The 17,736-nt window shown below is 41.3% G+C and overlaps 2 protein-coding genes across 2 annotated transcripts; both read right to left on the bottom strand.

The window, feature by feature from the left end:
• Positions 1-1,829: 1,829 nt before the first annotated feature.
• MELLADRAFT_25355 (uncharacterized protein) lies at positions 1,830-4,384 on the bottom strand (the record flags this gene model as incomplete). Its single annotated transcript, XM_007416133.1, has 14 exons — positions 1,830-1,994; positions 2,063-2,223; positions 2,314-2,437; positions 2,699-2,814; positions 2,973-3,074; positions 3,149-3,165; positions 3,240-3,394; positions 3,476-3,507; positions 3,591-3,659; positions 3,785-3,815; positions 3,887-3,950; positions 4,039-4,103; positions 4,180-4,208; positions 4,315-4,384. Coding segments are annotated over 14 exons (1,200 nt in total), but the record flags the coding sequence as incomplete, so codon positions are not given.
• Positions 4,385-7,493: 3,109 nt separating this feature from the next.
• Positions 7,494-10,136, bottom strand: MELLADRAFT_39679 (uncharacterized protein; the record flags this gene model as incomplete). The annotated part of the gene is made up of 13 exons (XM_007416132.1): positions 7,494-7,757; positions 7,850-8,010; positions 8,096-8,250; positions 8,442-8,592; positions 8,787-8,888; positions 8,964-8,980; positions 9,056-9,242; positions 9,320-9,388; positions 9,511-9,541; positions 9,607-9,670; positions 9,760-9,824; positions 9,905-9,933; positions 10,049-10,136. The coding sequence occupies 13 exons, from the start codon at positions 10,134-10,136 to the stop codon at positions 7,494-7,496; spliced, it is 1,383 nt and encodes a 460-aa protein (XP_007416194.1).
• Between the last annotated feature and the right edge of the window lie 7,600 nt (positions 10,137-17,736).

A 17,736-nucleotide genomic window follows, 5' to 3' on the forward strand; every position in this document is an offset into this window, starting at 1 on the left:
TTTTAACCCCAGCGATTGAATTTGCAAACTGTATCAGCAGAATGTGACACAACTGATCAGATCCCACTAAACTTGTAATCACCCTTTAATCACCAGCTTTCTTCAACTTACATACTTATATATCACCAGAGATATGCAAAGCTAATCCATTCAGATAGCTGACCGTTGTGTACCCTACATATTTCAACTCCTGAACTTTTGTAGACATTCATAGCCAACAAAGATCATACGGTTCCGGTGGACCAAATGTCCAGACCCAGTCATCATCAAAGTAAAAATTCATCTGCAGCTCTCAAACAATGCGAAAAAATTGGGATGATGAGAGGTTCAAGCAGCTTTGAATATACCACCTCAACATCATGTAACCCACCTTCTGGGTTTTCTGTCAGCGTTCACTTACACCTTCCGATAGCCAAACTTACCCTCCGCAAGCTTCGTAGGACGCGCGCGGTTGGAGGAGGGACTTGGTTAAGAACTTACTAAGCCCGGAGCCGTCTGACAGAAGTAATCCAGCTACATACATAAAGTTTCCCAACACATTAAATTCTGGCCCACCTGCTGGAAGTGTTCTTCCAACCATGAAGCAGCTGGTATCCTCAACATTAATGATTCCTAATCACTCTTCATCCGATAATGACTATCCCGGAATTTTTACCAGGACCTTGAATCTGACGCCCTAGTAATGTAGCTTATATACCCATATAGAGAAGACTCAGTGCCCAACACTCAGGTTGAAGAGCTTGAACTTCATTACATAATACAAAAATGTGGCAATCATATAAGATGACGACATGGGGGAAATGCGTGTTGCAGAACAAAAGATATATTCCTTATTGCGCACCTATCTACTAGAACTGAAGTTTCTCCATTGACTCGGTAATCAATATAATTGTAAGGGTTCTACATATATCTCGTAAAGCAGAGTAGGATCTAATTTGCTGTCCTAACAATTGATGTTGAGGTGTTCACCATCATGGTACAGACTGTTGATCCAATAAATAGCTTGTTGGCACCACTTGGATAACGGAACTGATGTCACGTGAAAATTTGCAGGGCCGCCACGCGCATTGGTACCAATATCTCGCGCTGCATAGCATACCATTGCATCTGTTTGATGTTTCCTATCTATTTACACTTTCTAGGGGCCATTACATCATTTTTGGGCGCAATAAGTGTAATCAATTACATTTCTATCTTGTTTCAATGTTTTTCCGCCAAACACATTGAAATGGATTAAATTTCTTGAGACATTGCGAAAGCAATACAAAGAAATGCATGCAACAGGTACTTGACCCAAAATACGTCAAAAACTTGAAGTATTTTTGCTGGGTTTTGGTGCGCGCGTGCGTTAGTAGAACAGTCGGAGAAGGTTCATCTAGGAGGCTTGTCATTAGTTGTTGCCAAGAAAAATTAGGTGTATCAAATTTGGTAACATAAAAAACAAGAAAAGATAGTAGTGTGAATCATGTAAACATAAATGTAAATGTTGTTGAGAGTGATGTCCAGCGAAGGTTGATAGAATGAAAGGGGGGGTTATGTATACAAAACATTTGCGGTTATTAACTTCACAGCGCATTTGATAAAGGAAATGTTTGACCAATCTAAATCCAAATATGAGCACCAAATGTGTTTCTCTATCCACTTCGTTTATCATATCATATGAAGTTAAGGCCTACCTACCAGACCTCAAAGAATACCTATATCGATGGCTTGTATAGCTTTCAACGAATTCAAAGTGTGAAGCGGAAGTTTGGATCCCTGTCCCCAATTGGTGCACGAGTCTCCCCCGCTCGGAATTTCTCGAGATACTTTTCTACCAGATGATCTCTTTGACCACTAGATTTTTTCCAGTTCTCGAATCGACAATACAACACATTAGTTGCTGTAAGGCACCATGTAGCACAGATTAATCCAAGGGAGATCGTGTGTCCTTTTACAACAGGTTCACCCTTGATGTATATAAAAGGTCCTGTTAATATTGAAATCGCCTGAATCTGAGGGGAAGAACAAAGAATCAGTGGATCATACGAATGTATTGACTTGAGAATGCAGAAAAACCAACCATTCCTTGGATTCCGATACATGTTGCTCGTTTAGTGCCACCAGAAGTGTTGATTGGGGTAATGCACACAAGACATGGTACAGCTGGAAATAAACCCGCTAGGATTAGGTAAAATGCTGCGTAGCGTATCTCGGTGCGTTCTGCAAATATTAATATCAAGTCTTTGGAATCCGATCGCGAAGAAGCAGGGAGATAGATATTCAAGGTAGATAAGTTTTTTTATCATTGTAAATAGAAATGAAACTTCTTACATCCAATGATAGCTATAGGCACGCAAACAAGCACGATAGGTCCACGTAACCTCCATCTATCTGCCAATAAAGCACCTACTACTACCGTCACTAAGGCGGGAATGTAGGGTAAAGCGGAGAAAAGCTGTGCTCGGGCGCCAGTATATCCCATCCCGCTGACCACTGTTAGTTCGCGTGAAGGACAAATGAGTCACTCAGTTCTCAAGCTCTATATGGATGTACAATCAAAGAGAGAACAATCTAGCTTACATGTCGGTCTAAAGTAGGACAGTTCAAAGATGTGATCAGATCAACGACTGGTATTGACACGGAAATGTTGCAAGACTTACAAGAAGATAGCTAGTGCTGCAAGTGGAATGGAGAGAGACGCTTCACTGAGACCTACCAGCCAAACTTGTGGCTCCGCAAAGGCCCTTCTAACTTCTGACCACTCGAACACTTCCGTATCAGAAATTTGTCCTTTAGTTTCATACGAGGTTTCTACTTCAACTATCTCGACCTCTTCGGTTTTCTTTTCTGTTGATTTAAAGTCTTCGGAAATTTGTAGTCTCTTAACTAGATCGCAGCGAGGGGGAAGAGGTAGTGAAAGAATAGCCGTGAGATTAAGATGAAGAGTAGTGTCATTACGCTTGGATTTTTACTTGGAAGCTGAAACAAACCTGCAAACCTGCGCTCATTCGCGTTGAGATAAGGAGCCGTCTCAACACTTGAGGATAAGAAAAACCAGACAAAAGCGGCAACACAGAGTGTCAAGATACCCTCTTTGGTGCAAAATATTGTAGAAAAACCTTAGTCAGGCCTCGTAAATGAATCTTTGGGGCAAAAAAGATTGTACCAATGATAAATATCCAGCTGATGTGAGCGCGAAGTGTAAGTATGAATCAGCTAATCTTAAAAAAATATTTCACATTGATTCAAGTACTTACCACCAAGCAGACTTCCCAGCAAAACCATCCATTCCATGTTGGATGCCGAACGCTAAGAATCCACCCACAATGTGACTCAATGCAGTGCTGCAATAAGATAGTCCGAATCGGAGCTGTAGCTCGTCAGTTTTGTAAATTGTTGAAAGATATAATATCTGTATTGGGGACAAGACCATATATTGAAAGTCAGACGATGTGGTATAGCTTTAGACATTTCTTTGGAATTTAAGACGCACCACTCCGGGTTGCAATCCACCCTCAAAAACCGCTATCATTGGTCCATAGGGCGTGGTAGATCAGTTAGAGGATCGATACAAGTCGGAACACAGACTGTGTAGAAGGCATACATACCCAACATCATTCTCACAGCAACCAAAGAGGCGAAATTCGTCATGAACGCCGAAAAGATTGTGACCGTCCCTTTGAATCGAGATCAAGAGGTGAAGAAAAAAATTGCTCAGGCTTCAGCCGACAATTTATAGGATCCTCTTCAGTGACACGGAGTGTAGGGAATGGTAGGTATGCTGAGTGATAAGATCACCAACCCCAACAGAAAACCAAGAATGGCAACCAGATCTATTGAGATACATACATCAATCAGTCCACGAAAGCTTAGAGCTTCTCGAGCTGGAGAAAGAAGTAATTACCTTAGCCCCCACTCTGCGCAGTATAAGATTTGAAGGAATTTTGACCAACACATAACTGATTGTGCTGTTTTATCAAGTTGGGTATCAGAAACGAAGACTCATTATGATCAATAATGTTCATACACCTTTGAGGTACGAAAAAGAAAGCTTACAATGCGCTCAGAGCGATGTTGAATTGGATTCCTTTCAGGTGAAGATCTCTTTCCAAGCCAGCAACCTAGATTGCCGAGATTATCGATATCTCCATTTCCGAGCTTACGCAATGATTGTATAGCAAGTAAGATTGCACTCACTTTGGCATTCCCAATGTTTGATCTATCAACTTACAGATCCGAGTTCGGTCACAAGGGGTTGATGCAGAGTAAAACATAGCTTGTTAGAAATCTGGTCTTATGGCCCAAGCATCCGGACTGTTATGTTGGGCTTACTGAAGTTTGCGAGGTATAATAACATAACACAAGGAACCGTGTGCAGGTCGAGTTTTCTCACCACCTTTCGACGATAATCCTCGTGCATTAAATTACGCTAGGATAATTTTTCAAAATTAGCAAAGTCCAGAAAACCTTACATGCACACAACACTGTTCAAAAAGATCAGCAAAGACGAACCGGGTCATAAATTGGGTAGTGAGTTGACATCTTTGAGGTTGGCTGATTAGAAGACGGGAATGTAAGGGATATGTATTGATGAATAAGATTAAGCAAACTGATGATTATTCACAGCGAAAAGTAAGCATGCAAAAGACTTCTGACTAGTTCGTTTTTCTCGGTTTGGAAAAAGTTTTGTCTCAACGCTGGAGCGAAGGATTCCGACGATGAATGTTGGGCTCATATGTATAGTACATACTACCATTGAGAAGAAGATGAGTATCGCTGTATATTTGCTTCCCATTTGAACAGAAGCCGTACTTGTTTTTCACTCGATTTGATTCTGAACAGGTTTTCATGGACGCTTTTAAGTGATAAGGTGTGGAAACAAGTCAAGTCTAGATGTGTCAGATGAAGTCGAGACTCTAAGGGTCCAGCTAAAAAATGACCCAAGGGTGGTTCGAATGATATCCAAATGATAAATCCATCCCCGCCCTTTCGCAATGTGCTTGATGAGCATTGGGCAGCTGCAATGAGAGCCAAGTAAACATACATACCCTTCAGCTCACGGAACTTGTGTGTTCCAAGGGCTTCGAAATATCCTTGGAGACGTTGATCGTACACGTGGGTGTGCCAGAAAGAGGTGAACCACTTGGGCCGAAGGAATAGCCGGATGTATGTATCATGACATTCAGTTTGGAGTCGGTGAATAAGGCTTTTGGCGCGTGAACAAGCTTAACTCAGCCCCTCTTGCGCGTTCGCCGTGCCCTCGCAAGCAGCGTGATGGATATACCGAATCGTAACACTCGGAATCATACAAAGGTTAGAAGTTGAGGCGAGAGTTTCATTCGAAAAGTGGAGCTTTTTCAAGATTTCTGGGATCGACAGTATTTATCATGTTCAGTTCACACGCAGGGAGTCGTTTGACCGAACAAGTCAACCAGCTTATATGCATAAATCTCTGTAGCGTCTCACTCCCTAGTACAAGAGTCTCACCTCGGCGATTCCGCCCTGCCTGAAGAGAGTGTCCTCAGCTTGATGATTTCAAACCTTCTTGGGAGATTGAAGTCACTTCCCTGCACGCTAGCGCCTCCAATTCCAGGGCCCAGGCTACCCACGAAGAAGAGGCATGTAATTATAAGCTACTTTGGGTCTCCTCAAAGCTGTCGAGCTCCTGGACCATTCATACACTCATACCAAGAACTAGCTTAACAACAAGCCCACTGTGCCAGGTGATTTTTCTCGGACTCGTCCGCCCCTGGCACAGGGGGCTTGCACATTAAACGACAATCGTTGCGTGACTAATAGCCACCTTTTGGTGGGTGTTTTTTCACTTCGCTTTTACACCACGACCCACAAATGCATTTTCTTCAAAAAAACAGTCAGATGAGCTCTGTCGAGTTATGAAGGAAATGGCCTCTTCAGAATCTCGACAGAGCTCATGATCGTGTTGATTCATTGAGGCTGCTTATTTTGAGATTTGAAATTTCAACCGTCAAGATTGTTATGTGTACCCTTAAAAAGGCTCGAGAGATGGTCAATTGACTCCCTTAAACAAACTTATTACTCGTTTTCCAGCTCAATTCTTGTGAGCTGGCACTTTTGATTCTCTTGTTTTTCTAATAGAAGTTATGTACAAGATGCTGAACTCATACCAGCCAGTTTCAGAAACAACATCAAAGTAATGTTGAATGAGATAGGATGGGTTGCATCCAAAAGTGACCCAAATTTCACTTTTTGGGGCTATTGGTCACGCCAGAGATGTCGTTTAATGTGCAAGTCCCTCGTGCCTCGGCTTCGGGTTACCGTGAGCTTTTGCACGATTGGACTTGGGTTAAGTTAGTACCAAGAATCTACCCCAATTAAACACAGCTCTAACAGTGCCTTGTCCCAGACACTTCCATCGGCCTAACAGAACATTTGCCACTTTGTGAGTGCAACACTTTTGTGCCCATGGTGTCAATTTTCTTTCTTGTGCTGCTTCTGTGTCTGGGCCTCATACAGTCAGAAGTATCAGACCCAAAGGTCTGATTGATTACTGGTAAATAATTGACGATATTGGAGTGTTCTGCCAGTGCAACTTTGCAAAGATACAACATTTGCCCATTGATTGGTAACACCCTGAGGAGTTGAATGATTGGCCATATAATTTTCACAAGTAGTGAGTATTGACTGTGCATATTTATGATCCAAAAATTGGGATTCATTGTGGACTTCCTGTTTTCACTAGAAAACGCAGACCTGAAAGCTAGGTGCATTCATCTCATCTCATTTGCACAGCTATGCTGTGGATACTGGCCAAAATGTGAAGTGAGATTGGAAATCACGGCCTCATTTGAACAGTGACACCTCTGCCACTACTACTGGCTGCTTTGTTTTTTACTATGTCTGTTTCTTTCAACAGATGGACAGATATTTGCACCAAGTCTAGTAACCTCCACTATCTGCAGATGTCTTGGGACCAAAGTGGTGAACACGGTAGGTCTGTTCTGTCTACTACTTTAGCCACGATTTTCGTCACACAAACAAATTGAACTTGGATCGTCTATGTTTCCTTATCTCTTTGAATACAATGATGGTTACATGGAGACCATAGATGTATTGAAAGTGCTGTAGTACAAATGCACCATCATGAATGTATGGAAAGAACAGAGACATACACAAGTTTATGAAATTAACCCAAAACCCCAAAACACATGAGCAACCTATTTTACAAATGATAACAAAACCATGAGCAACCTATTTTACAAATGATACACTATAATACTGTATATGAACGTAGGGTCACGTAAAAAAATTCTCCACCACTGAGGTTAAAGCTGCCTGGGTGGAATCCAAATGTGTTTTAGAATCAACTCTTTCTCTTTTTTTCCATCCACATGTCCTCTAACACCAAATCGGATCCAAACGCTACTTACCGCGATCGAGTACCTGATCTCGCGTAGCCCTCCAGCAATCATCAACTACCGATCCTTACGAGTTGGAGATACGCCCCTGTCTTTGTAAGAACCCAAAGATGTTTAAAGCGTGTAGCGAAAGTTTGGATCCCTGTCTCCGATCGGCGCGCGCGTGTCTCCTGCGCGGAATTTTTCAAGATACTGCTGGACCAGATAATCTCGTCTTCCGCTAGCTTTTCTCGAGTTTTCGAACCGACAATACAACACATTGGCCGCAGTGAGAACCCACGTGCAACATATGAGCCCAAGTGCGATCGTGTGGCCTTTTGCTGGGGGTTCACCTTTTATGTATAGGAACGGCGCTATCAAAATCGATAGTCCCTGGATCTAGAGAAATTCCTCGCATGATTGGTGTGGATCACGAGGATAATTAGTGGATCACGAGGATGACATTGACGCGTAGAGGGTACAAGACTGACCATTCCCTGGATTCCGATACATGTCGCTCGTTTAGTGACACCAGAAGTATTGATGGGAATGATGCAGACAAGACAGGGTACAACTGGGAATAATCCCGCCACGACTAAGAAAAATGCGGCGTAGCGAGTCTCGGCGCTTTTTGAAAGTATCAACATTAAGTCTTCAAAATCCGACCAAATAGAAAAAACAGATTAGTTTTGAGATACATATTATTCTCTCAGCGTGGTGGAAAAAGATGTGCTTACATCCAGCGATACCTACAGGAACACACACGAGAACGATGGGCCCCCGGGTTTTCCATCTGTCAGCCAGTAAGGCTCCTGCTACTACTGTCACCAACGCGGGAATGTAGGGTAATGCAGAGAAAAGCTGCGCCCAAGCTCCAGTATGTCCCATACCGCTTACCACTGGTAGTATATGTTAGAGATACGTGTGTCTGTCAGCTCAAGCGCACACTGAGCGAAAAGTTTAAGCGCGAAAAGAAAACTTACACGTGGGTCTAAGGGCAGATAACGCAGAGACGTTAGTCCAGTCAACAGCCAGCTTACAAAATTGAAAAGGGCATTCAGTAGGATGTTCGGATAGACTCACAAGAAGATCGATAATGCCGCCAACGGAATGGATATAGACGCCTCACTAAGACCAACAAGCCAAACCTGTGGGTCCGCAAAAGCTCTTTTAACCTCAGACCACTCAAATGCCTCGTGACCAGGGATTCCTCTTTCAGTCTCATAAGAAGCCTCTGTTTTGACAGTCTCATCTACAAAAATATTTCCTTTTGATTCAAGCTCGCGTGCGGCGCGGTCGACGTCTTGGTATCCTTGCAGCCTCTTGACTGAAAAGTGAACGCAATGAGGAGCGGTGAATATCGGAACAGTACCACGGAGATTTGCAATGATATTGCGCTTGTAGTGTTACTTCCAAGATCAAACTAACCTGCAAACTCGCGCTCTGTCGGAGTTAGATATGGAGCTGTTTCCATACTTGACGACAAGAAATACCAGACAAAGGCAGCAACAAAGAGGGTCAAGATGCCCTCTTTTGTATGCAGTGTCGTGCAGATGCCCTGTAAGCCATTGCCATTGAGTCATCAAGGAAAGTAAAAAATCGTACCGATGATGAAGATCCACCTATGGGTTAGTGCGACGTATCAGTTTCTGTGGAATGATATTGTGATATTAATTTTCCCAGGCTGAGTTACTTACGACCAGGCAGCCTTCCCAGCAAAACCATCCATTCCATGTTGGATTCCAAATGCTAGGAATCCACCAACAATGTGACTCAGAGCAGTGCTACAATAAGAGAGTCCGAATCGGAGCTGTAGCTCGTCAGGTTTGTAAATTGTTGAAAGATATAATATAACTCCAGGTTGAAGTCCACCCTCAAAGACCGCTAGAATTGGTCCATAGGGTGTGGTAGATCAGTTAGAGGATCAAGACGAGTCAGAAGACAGAATTTAGAAGGCTTACCCAACATCATTCTCACAGCAATCAAAGAGGCGAAGTTCGTCATGAAAGCCGAGAAGATTGTAATCGTACCTTTGAAATGAAATAAAATGTGCAAAAAGACATTTTTAGGCTCCACTCGATGATTCCCAGGTCCGTCTTCAGAGATCAGAGTGTATGGAATGGTCGGCATGCTGAGTGACAGGATCACCAACCCCAACAGAAAACCAAGAATGGCAACCAGATCTAATTTGACAAGCCAATCAGCATGCAAGCATTTAGGTTCTCGCATGTGGTGATGAGTCAATTACCTTAGCCCCGACTTTGCGCAAAATGTGATTTGATGGAATCTTGACGATAATGTAACTGATCGTACTGTTTTGTCAAGGTGAGAGTGAGGATGGAGGGCTCAAAATGATTTCCTATGACACAAGGCCTTTCGAAACAGAAAACAGGAAGCCTACAACAAGCTCAGAGCGATATTGAACTGGACACCTTCCAGGTGAAGGTCCCTTTCCAAGCCAGCAACCTAGATAACCAGAACTATCAGAATGTTGGGTGCCAGCCCAGGAACTACAGTATTGGGAATGTAAATAAAAGTTCACTCACTTTGGCGTTTCCAATGTTGGATCTGTCAACTTGAACATGCAACCGTAAGAAGGCGACGAGATATGCGAAAATCAGTCTTTGGATTCGGAATGGGGCCTTTCTCGCTTTTGCATTGAGCGGGGTCCAAAAGCCCGTTGAACTTACTAAAGTTTGCGAGATATAGCAACATGATACAAGGAATTGTGTGCAGGTCGATTTTTTGCACCACCTCCTGACGGAAAGTCTCGTGCATCAAATGACGCTGAATAATTTCCAAGAGTCAGCGGCTGTGTGACAAATAAATACCGCATACATTATAAAGAACACCCAGGAAACCACAAAAAAGGTAAAAGACGAACCGGGTCGTAAATCGGGTATTCACTTGGCATTGTGTGTGAGCTTGGGTATCAGGAGATTTGAATGTAGAGATGAATAGCTTTTCAGGTAAATCAGACACCTGTGTTGTGAGCCTGTGATGATTGGGCAAAGAAAAAAAAGTGAAAGCTTGTGACTAGCGTGAGCGTTTCGAGTTGGCGAATAATTTCTGTCGGCGCTCAAGTGGAGAATCCTAACGAGTGATATTGCATTCATATATACCATCATTGAGATGAAGCTGAGTATTATACTTGCCTAAATTCGAGCAGGTCTTCGTTGTCATTTCTGGTTGATAGGGTGGGGAAACAGGTCAAGTCCAGCGGTGTCGAATGAATCTCGTATCGCCAACTTCAAAGGGTCCGGCTAATTTGGTTGCTCTTTGAGAAGGTGGAGGAGCCTAAAAAACACATCATGTAAATGATCAAACGGTACCTCATATCATCTCCCAATCCGCACCCTTTTATACGTCGCTTCAATTCGCCATAGAGGAAAAAGCAGTGTGCTTCGGCAACTTGCGCGCTCTCAGGGCTTCAGAATATCCTTTCGGACGTTGCTCCATGACAAGTGGCAAAGTAGTACATAATCAGTCTTGAAAGTCGATAAAAGACCACAACTTCAAGGAAATTTTGATCGACGCCTTCGACTCTGAGGATCGACATGCTTAGTGTCGATGATGATGAGAGACAGAAATGGAAGAAAGTGCGCGGGACGGAAGTGAAAGTGTTCCAGAAACGATCATCTGGAATCCTGCCATGAATCTCACACTGTTGGTTTTGCACTTCTCAGTGATAAAAGCAAACCGCTTCGAAGCGCTTCAGGGCAGGACCCCTGATACTATGGCTTTGGTGGTGCTATCAGGCTGATAGCACCACCAAAGCCCCCTTACTGGAGCCAAGATGCAATTTTTAGAGACCTGGAGTCAAAAAGCCAATTTTTTGGTTTTTTTAAGGTCATTGTGCCCTTGGAGCCAAAACCACCTGTTTTTTATTCTAAATTTTATGTGTATTGTTTCTAAGGAGCAATTCCACGTAGTTGGACTTGCCACAGTCTCAGTCCAGCCCAAAACTGAAGAATCACCTAGACACACCATTGTTAAGCAATTTTATTCTCCGCAAAGTCACAAGAATATGTCCACCAGCCAAAGCAAACCCTTTGACCTGGATACAATACTCTCCAAATGTCCTTGCAACCTGTGTGGTATCTGTAAGATAACAAAGAAAGGAAATTTTTGTTTATTCAATTTGCCATTGTGGTCTCAAGAAGGATGGAGGTAAACTCAAAGGTACATGTAGTCAGAATACAGAGGTACACTGGGATCCAGGTGTGTATAATCCAGCAAATTTCACTTGAATTACAAAGAAAAGTCTGAATCCACCACAGTCAATCTGATATAAGCTCTTGGTACATATGTCATAGTATCAGAGCCATGCAAGGAAAAGACCAGATTTATGAGTTCACTCACCCCAATCAGCTCAATTTGTGTCAAGAAGCAAGCAACTTTTGAACCTTCTGCTCCACAAAAACCCGCCAAAAAGTAAAAATAAAAACCAGATTCTTTAATGTCTAGAGGCTACTTTCTAAATTCTTGTTTCTAAAAATGTTCCTTTTTCAACCTTTTTCTCCAATTTTTTTTGTCTCATCCAAGGCCTTTGAAACACCCATCTTTCAGATGTTTGTTGTCTCCCTGGAGCCCAATCAGGCAAAACTTGGTTCATTTTTCCAATGTGTATTGTCAAATTGGAGCCAAAATGGAATTTGGGCAAAAACCAGTGAATCTACTCGGAGCCAAAAGGGCCAAAAATTGGGTTTTAAATGGAACTTTATAGGGGCTATTGCTATCAGGGGTCCTTCCAGGACACAATTTCTGCATCTCCTTATTTCTTGGAATACATTTCCCATTTGTGAAAAAAACAAGTATGTGTTGTAGTACTTCCTAGTACTTCATCAACCATCATACTTCAATTTACTCAGATGACAATCTAGGAATCTTATAAGAAGGAACTGAGCAGCCATGGACCATGGCTCAGTCAAATTTGGAAAAACTTTTTTCCAGCAATTGTTGGGTTTTAATGAGCATGTTTGAGATTGTGCAATTTGTGGTTGTATGTGCTGCAGTTGCATTTATTGACTATGATGTATGTAGTCTAATTTTTTAAGTGCCTTTGAGTGCTTTTTGTAGAACCTCTGGATCCCTCTAACAATCTTATACTGGATCCGGGTTTCTCAAAGGGGTGAACCATCTCATGGTTCACCCAATGCACTTGTCTCCCTTTATATCCTCCTTATATACAATATTGGTATTTTATCAATATCCTTTTCCATCCAACTTGCTTCCTTATTTGTATGCCAATTCCGGCCTTGCCTTGTGTGCGTTATCTTGTAACTGAAAATGAGATTTCACTACAAAAGTCTTGCCTATTGAAGGCAGACCTTTCTCTGTTGCAATCCAATTTCCAGCTTGCTCTCTTTAATATTATTCACCAAACAGTGCCTGTTGCCTAATCGTTTCCCTTACAATACTTGACTCCCTATTCTTACATTATAAGCCTTTACTTGTATTAGACTCTTGGTACTTCTGAACCCTAGTAGATTCACATTTTGGCTAAAATCGCATATAACACAAACTGAACCCTACAAATGAAAGGACTGGTATACCTTGGAAGACTGGCTATCTAGTCAAAGCAAGATGTGTGATTAAATGTTGGAAACAAGATGAAACTTTCTTTTGTAGACTATAGTCTAAAATGGTTTTTGTGACCTTGCATTAAGGAAAAGGTAGTGGGGATATCATCAAAGAATCTCAGAAGGAAAGTTGTGACTATCCTTGAGGTTCAAGTTTCAACCTAGTGAGAAAGGTCTTGGAGGCCTATGGACCAAATCATCATTAAGCCCTTCAACCCCTGTGGCAAGATTGTATGATTCATAGGTGTTAGAGAACAGTCATAAGAAATGCCTTGTATACCATATGAGTCAACAAACTCTGAAGGGATTGAGCATTAATATAAAAGTTGTGCAAATATTGTTGAAGTTTGTCTCAAAGGTCTATTAGCCCAATTATTATGGAGCCCTTCATACCCTTAGGTGATTGAGCAAATTCTGGGATAGATGGAGAGAAGCTTTGTCTTGAAGTTATATTGGCCCAAATGCCACTCACCAACAGTGTTGTTTCAGCACTAGTACCAGCAAAGATACCTCAGATTTTCAATCTGAGGTCTCCTCAAATATAGATCCCCTTGGACTGTGTGTCTGAGGAATTCATCCAGGGCTTTCTTTGGCCCCAAAGATTGCCTGGATCATTTACTTGGACATTATGTCCAAGACGAGTGCCATCCAAGAATACCTCATATTTTACAATCTGGCATCTTTGTTGGGGGTGCAGTGTGAAGTAAATGAAGTTGATTGACTTTCCTCAAAAATCTTGAACATAACATCCTCTCAACTTTTGATCTACGAGATGATACCTACATACATATGATGAAGAATGGCTCTAAGATGAGAATCACAGGATTTAACCTCTCTATGCATACCCTTGTCTCACTTTCGGACTGATTTAGTTTGTTCATTTACTCCATTTATTCCTTCTCCTGGAGACTGAGTTGATATGTGTCCATAGATCTGATACCAGGTAGTGCATCTCAGGAGACATGACTCTACCTTTCACATTTAGGTTGCTGTAGTCATAAATTCAGTGAGCACAAAATATTGGACATAGTTCATAGTCATCCAAGTGTCCCAAGAGACAATTCAAAAACAGTATAAGAACATCAAAACTATTATGCAGATGTGATACCTTCTACCATAGGGAGGGATAAATACTTGATGTGTAATTGAGAGCTGTGTAAGAGTTCTCTTGTAGGTTGGATATCATTAGCATACACTCCAAGTATTTTGGAAGAACTGGATTGTCTTGCTGGACCACAAAACCTGAAGAATCACACTTCTTGGATATTCTGCAAGAGAATGGAAGCTATGAACTTCAGGGAAACAAAGAGCCATATCAAAAAATGGTTTTTGATTTTAGGACTCTGATACCATGCATCCTGTCAAGGTATGTAAACAGTCAACATTGTGGTTATGATATGTGTGAGGGTAGAGGGCTCAATTGAGGACTCTTTGCTCACTAAATGGGTAATGTAGGGTGGTATTATTTTAATTTATAATGTTTATATTTCAAATAGAATGTAATTACAATTAAAATAAGTCTAGAATAAAAAGAGGAAAGAGGAAAGACTAGTCTGTTTGGATAAATCCCGACAGACTACAGTTAAGTGACTCCTGAAAAGGAGGTTTATAATTATAATAAATAAATGTTATAATTAATGAAGGATGGATCCAAAAGTCCTTCCTTTAATCCTTTTAAGTCACAGATTAAAGAGTGAGATAAAGGTCACTACACTGGTTGTTCTTAAAGTCACCAACTTATGGTTGTTCTTAAGGTCACCAGCCTGAAAGTAATTATATGTAGGTCACTAGCCTTGGGTTGTTGGAAGGTCACCAACCTAAAAGAGTTCCTACTTGGGGGAAGTAGAGGATCCAGAAAGGGTGAATGTATCACTTACTTTTAATCAAGGAACTGATTAAAGTAGTGAAGATATCACTAGTCTTATATTTATAAGACTCTTGATGTTTACTTCAGTAGAACTTTAATTGTTCTTAAAAGTAGAGTGTAATAAATGCTTGGGGAAGAATCTCTGAAGGCTGAGAGAGGAGGAGTTTATATACTCTCTTCTCCAAACCTAACTGTAGTGATATTTGTTTGCATCACTACAGTGGTTTAGGGTTCAATTATTATTGTTAATTATGATTATTATCAATACTACCTAATTACATATACATGTTATGTAATTTATGTAGTATAAGCATTTTAACTCTTGACACTGAGTTATGAGGTGTAATTAGTGTTTTATTACATATTACATATGATTTCAAATGTATATATATGTAATTAGGATGTACATATGGTTTATTACAAGCTACATATGTTTTGTAAGGTTTATGTATATGTAATTAGCTGTCTAAAGGTGGTTATCTATGTTACAAGTTAGTATTTGGGTACATACATATGTACCCAAGGCTGACAATATGACATACAACTAGGGCTGCAGCCCGGACATGGCCCTGCCCGGCTGACCCTGCCCGGCAACCTCTGGAGAGCTCACTGTCCGCGCCCCGGGGCCACAAAACACCACATGTTGATGCTCACAAATGCGCCCTGAGGCCAATTGGGCGGGTTGGGCACCGGGGCTGCCAACTCTTACTCCTCAAAAAACTCACACCGTGAGTCATACTTCCAAAGTTCACACATGATGGATGATTCAACAGCTCATCCTGGCCTCTTGCTTGAGGCACAAGGTGCAAGACATGTCCATGTAAAGAGTAACTCGTAAGTTTAGTGAGACTAAAGGAGAAGTTGATTTGAGATGATCCCCAATTGGGAGGTTCTGGTAGGTAATTTGTACCCAAAGCGGAATAAGAGGACCGTGCTCAATCCCTCATTTCAATGAGGGAAGTCTACATACCTAGAGAAGAAGTTTTCCTCCCTCTTTTGCTCCTTACCTTCCCTACCGTACTGACTACCTCTTCACCTTATCATCTTCACTACACCTTACTCCATTTCTGATCAGTTTTTAAATCATAATTTATAACTTGTTCCATTACTGCTAACATAATTTTGTCCACCCACCCACCCAGATTTATTTGGAAACAGGAATTTATTGTAAGGTAAGCAGAAGGCTCTGTACAAAAATATCTCACAACCAGGGGAGAGTTCTCTGGAAGAGAGATCTCCTTGGGTAAGCCTTTTGTGAACCTCCCTAAGTTAAGGAGAGTTCACTAGAGAACTATCCATACAGGCGGAGCCTAACTCCCGATATAAGAATCTTTCCCTCACCTAGAAATAGTCTAGGCAAGGGAAAGACAGTGTCTTTATGTAATGAATAAATTTGATGTTAAAGATTGAAATGGACATGTTGTACAACACATGGTTTTTGTGCCTAAAACCTAAGCCTGGCTATGAGGCCTCAATTTCAGGGCACGCCCTGCCTTTCCCTGAACAATTTTGAAAGACCCTTGGGTTTCTTCGCAGCCGGCCCTGAACTTTCAGAGCTGGGTTGCAGCTCTACATACAACCCAGAATCTGTTCATCAGATAAAGTCTGATGTAGTCATAAGATTTTTTGGTGGTTTGAAGGTCATGTTTCAGGATGTTTAAACAGGGCCTTCTTGCGGGAAGCTACTTTCCGGTGGATGGAGGATCCCATTTAAAGAATTGTGGTTGGGACTTGTTTTAACCAAGGGGAATAGGTAGTGGCTTAGGGAGATGTGAAATCAAAACAAAGAGTTGTATTTTGATTCTTACTCATCTTCAAAGATTCATGTGTCAAATGGTAAAGAGATTTGTAACGGTTTTCAAACGTTTTTGTCAAATCTTGTTATCTCTTCTCTGAAGCTTTTCTAGATCCGTTTGTCCCACTTCATTGTTTTCTTCTTTACCGATTTGAATTCATCCATAGTTTTATCAACAAAAATTGTAGTGATCTCTTTGTTTTTTATCACAAATTTTTGTTTTCTGCCCTCCCTCCTGTTTTCAATTTGGTTACTTTTCTCTTATTGTAGTTTATAGGCCGCCCTCAGGGCCTCAAGTTGTGGCTTATTTTTCACTGCAATTTGCTCAGACCCCTCGGGGCCGTCCAGCTTTTAGCATCTTTAAAATTCAAAATACAAAACTCCTAGTTTCGAAAACAGATCTTCTGTGCCTAGCCTCTTCCCTGGAAATGGCACTTTTTGCCCCCTACAATTAATTTTATAATAACTTATGACCTAAAAACTGATTAAAAAGTAACAGTATGATGTGTAAAATTTTCTTTGAAGAGATACTGAAGCTCAAATTAAATTCTACCATATCCATATCCCTGGGTTTAAATCTAATTGTGATCTGGGACACAGGCACTGCTTTCAGTTTCAGCCCCTACCAATATGGAATTGTTTGGAAAGAATCACATTTGTTGAGAACAGTTATAAGTGAAAGAAAGGAACAAAGTCAGAAAAGAACAAGAGATGAAGCCTCAAGAAACTATACAGTGACCCCATGTGGTAGTTTGGGTTGTAGTGGCGGGAGCACACTTTGCCACTGCATAATTCCTCCAAATGTATTGGGATGCGTTTAGGTTTTTCCAACACAATGAGATTTTCCAGCCAATGTAAGCATTGTAAATGAATATTCCTCATAATGTATAGAAAACCCTTCCAACAAACTGTATGTTGTCAGAGATAGTTTACTGTATATATTTGTGCAATTGGATTTGAACCAAAAATCACTTAATCACAAGAATCATCTGACTGTTAGCCATATCATTCACATACCATTGGCAGAATGATCCATCAAGAATTCCAGTAAGGTAGCTTTTGTAAAGTCTTAGATGTTGATGTATAGTCCATGTGCCTGATAATACTCCATGACATCAACATTGTCACCATTAT

This window comes from Melampsora larici-populina, assembly GCF_000204055.1.
Source record: "Melampsora larici-populina 98AG31 unplaced genomic scaffold MELLAscaffold_57, whole genome shotgun sequence".
NCBI classification, from domain to species: Eukaryota; Fungi; Basidiomycota; class Pucciniomycetes; order Pucciniales; family Melampsoraceae; genus Melampsora; species Melampsora laricis-populina.